The sequence below is a fragment of the Chrysochloris asiatica genome, unplaced genomic scaffold (assembly GCF_000296735.1).
Source record: "Chrysochloris asiatica unplaced genomic scaffold, ChrAsi1.0 scaffold00056, whole genome shotgun sequence".
Lineage (NCBI taxonomy): Eukaryota > Metazoa > Chordata > Mammalia > Afrosoricida > Chrysochloridae > Chrysochloris > Chrysochloris asiatica.
The window spans coordinates 1,426,087-1,429,596 of NW_006408574.1; the positions used below are offsets into that span (position 1 = coordinate 1,426,087).

Here is a 3,510-nt window from a genome sequence, read left to right on the forward strand (position 1 = left end):
GCTGGTGAGGAGTTCAGTATGGCATCGAAAACACCATTGGTCTTTAAGGTGCTCCCATAGGGAGTATGCACCGAGGAGGGGGTGCAGCAGGTGCCCAGGGAGGTGAGAAAGGAGCTGGAACCAGAGCCTGAAACCTGACCTGCCTACCGCCCCACCCTAGCTGGAATGCAGCTTCAGGATTGGCCAGTGCCCACCGCAGGCTTGGCATGGCAGGGCCAGTGGCAATTAACAGTGTCCAGTATCTTGGGACTGCAGCTGCAGTCGGTTTGAAAGGATGAGGCCCAGACTGCCCTCCTTGTTCCTGGTCCTGGTGCTGGCTGCCTCATCCCAGGCACAGGAGATGCTCCCCAAGGAATCCCACAACATCAACTGGAGCAAGGTATCCCATGAGCCCTGGCACCCACACCAGGTGGGAGGGACACGCAGGGCAGGAGGGAAGGACAGAGGCAGTGTCCCTCACCCCCTTCAGTCTTGCAGGGTTTCTCCCAGAGTTACCTGTCTGGCTGTGAAGGACCAGTCACAGCTGCACACCTCACCTCTCAACTGGAGTGGGGGTGTGGACTGGCTTGTGGGGCTGCCTGGGCAGAGGCGAGCGGAACAAGCAGGGCCTGTTCTGGGCTAGTGAGGACAGGCTGGTCAGGCAGAGAGTGTGGGTGGATGTGGGCAGGTGCCAGGATGCAGGTGATCAAGTCTTGGAGCGCTGCTGGCCAGGTGTGGTGGGTCCTGGGGGCCGCACAGGAAGAACAGATGGGAGCAGCTTAGAGGGAGGGGCAGGCAGTCCTTTGTCTGGGGAGGTCCTTAGCAGAAGAGCCAAGGACTCCAGAGGGGTGGCAGTCCTCACCTTGTGGCCCATCCATGATCACACCATGTGCCCCTCCACACTTGCCACACTCAGCTGAGCATTGAGAATTGGCCCAGACCATCTGCTGTGTGGGAACTGGACTAAGGGTGCAGATGGCCTTTCTCTGTCCTCGGAGCCCAGGGAGATGAGAACGGTTCGGAAACCAGAGCCTGAAACCCATCCTGTCTACTGCCCACCCCAGCTGGGCTGAGGCTCCAGGACTATTGGACTTTTTATCCACAGCACCTCGGACAGTCTGATATGTGGGTTTGGGCTTTGCCTGTCGGTGCTCCATCCCACTTGGGAGCCCGGCCAGTCGGATATGCGGGTTGGGGCTGTACCTGTTGGTGCTGCATCCCGCCTGGGAGTCCTGGGTAGGAAGTAGTAGCACCCACAGTAAAATTCGTGCTCAGTTTTCAGGGTTCTGGTATATTCTTGCCATCGCCACTGATGCCAAGGGCTTCCTGCCGAGCAGAGACAAAAGGAAATTGGGGGCGTCCCTGGTGGAGGTCCACAATACAGCTCAGCTGAAGGTGGTCATTGCCTTCAGTAGGTGAGCAGACCCCGCTGGTCCTCGCAGACCCCTCTATAGACGGTCAGGTGACTTCCTTTCTCGGGACTCCCAGCTGGAGGGGAAAGGAGTAGTGGGGGGCCAGGCCTGTGGACTCAACCTGGACATTCCACAGGGATTGCCCTTCTCTGGCCCCCCTTTGCCCTAAAATTCAGAGGTGCTTTAGGACAAGGCAGGGTGGTGAGCACCTGCTAGGCAGGGTTTGGGAGAATGTTTAGCGGTCCCTCGAGCTGTGGGTGGGCCCCCGAGCAGAGCCTTGAACAGAGATGGGGGTGAGGGGGGAGCTGAGGGGCAGGTCCAGGAGAGGTGGTCTCCATGCAGGGCTCACAGGCTGGCTATTCACAAGGGCTCTGCTCAGGTCACAGGGCTGCCAGACGCTCAAGGTCACTCTGCGGAAGGACAACAAGAAGGCTGTGTTCAGGAACACCTGTGAGTGCCGGGCAGAGGGTGTGGAGGGGTGGTGGGCAGGCTCCATGCTCCCATGGCCACAAGGTGCCCCTAGCAAACACCCAACGCCACCCCTTCATCCCTGAGAAAGCGTGGCAGGAGGTTAGAATGACCTTTGTCCCAGGCCTTGTCCCCATGGACTGTGATGCAGGAGATGGAGGGTTAGCCAGCCCCTGAATGTCCATGCTGGCCTCAGGCAGGGCTTTGGGCTCAGAACCTGGACAAGGGCACTGAGGAGCAGTAGTGAGTGGGCATGGGCTGTGGGCACGGGCTGGGGGTGTTGTTTGTCTCTTGTCTTCCAGTGAGAGGCGTCAAAGCCTTCCAAGTGCTGTCCACTGACTACAGCTACGGTGTGGTGTCCGTGCGGGTGGGCCGGGCTGGCCGTGAATACAGGAACCTGCTGCTCTTCAGTGCGTGGTGGGCAGGCAGCTGTGCAGGGCAGTGGGGAGGGATAGATTGGTGGGGAGGGGGCTACAGCAGACCGCGGGACGGAGGGGGTGATGACTCAGTGATGGGGCTGGGGCACCAGTCCACCTCCAGACTAGATGGCCTGCGTGGAGTGGGGGATGGGCAGCCTTAGTGGGAGGCAGGAGGGGAGACCTCCACACAGGAGAAGGGGGGGGACTCCTTCCAGAGTGTGTTGGGCTGGGGGCTCCCCGTGCAGGGGATGGGGCCAGTAGACTGGAAGCACTGGGCTGAGGGGTGGGCCAGAAGGGAGGATGCCCAGTGGTCAGGGACTGCTCTCCAGCCTGGGACAGGGTCAGGGTCAAGGGCTGACCTGCAGTGTAACCCTATCCTTGGCAGAACCCTTTGCTTCTCGGTCCCCCAAGCTCAGGGCACTTGGGTGGTTGTGGGGTGGGGGCCTGGGCTGACTGCTCCGCCCCACTCAGGCCGGCAGACCATGAGCAGCTTCCTGAGTATCAGGGACTTCGTGGACGTAGCTGAAGCTCTGGAACTTCTGGAGACCACAACTATCCTTCCGAAAGACGGTTCGTGGGACTTAGGACTCGCTCTTCCCAGCCACCGCCCACCCATCTCTCCACTTGTCAGGATCACAAGTCACCCTGAACAAGGGTGGAGCTTCCTTTCTGTCACTGCTCCTCCGCCTTGTGCTCTGTGTGTGGGGCTGACCACGTCTCAGAGCCTGCAGGATGTGAGACAGAGCCCCTCCCCATTCATGCAGCATCCCTCAACAGGTGGCACGTGGCCAGGCTGGAGGACTGGGACTGTGTGGAGAACTCTGGGTGGACGCGGCCTGGGAGCAGCCTGGCCCTCAGTCTGGTTTCTCTTCCGCAGCCTCCTGCGCAAACACCATTCTCCCATGAGTGCGGCGCCCTTGGCCCTTCCTGGTGGGACTCTGCTCCGGATGCATCTCTCACACACCATGAGGGGCTTGGAGACTCCGGGTCACCGCTGGCGTGCAGCCCCAGGCCAGGGCTCTCACCAGCAGAGGGATCCTGGATTCCCCACCCTCATCTGCCATCAAATAGCCACAGGCCTCTGCCATCCACCCCCTCTGCTCTGTTTCGTCTCTGAAGTCCCACTGGGGAAATCTCACCAGGTCTCCCTGCCTGGGGCAGATGTGCTCTTGGACACTGTGGCTTGGGTGTGGCTCCCGGGGTCTTCTTCACTGTCCCGGACTGTCCCTATA

At 60.5% G+C, this 3,510-nt stretch overlaps 1 protein-coding gene across 1 annotated transcript; it reads left to right on the forward strand.

Annotated features, from left to right (window-relative positions):
* The first annotated feature begins 274 nt into the window (after positions 1-274).
* Positions 275-3,184, forward strand: LCN10 (lipocalin 10). The gene is made up of 6 exons (XM_006863685.1): positions 275-379; positions 1,255-1,394; positions 1,771-1,841; positions 2,162-2,269; positions 2,750-2,848; positions 3,156-3,184. The coding sequence occupies exons 1-6, from the start codon at positions 275-277 to the stop codon at positions 3,182-3,184; spliced, it is 552 nt and encodes a 183-aa protein (XP_006863747.1).
* The last annotated feature ends 326 nt before the right edge of the window (positions 3,185-3,510 follow it).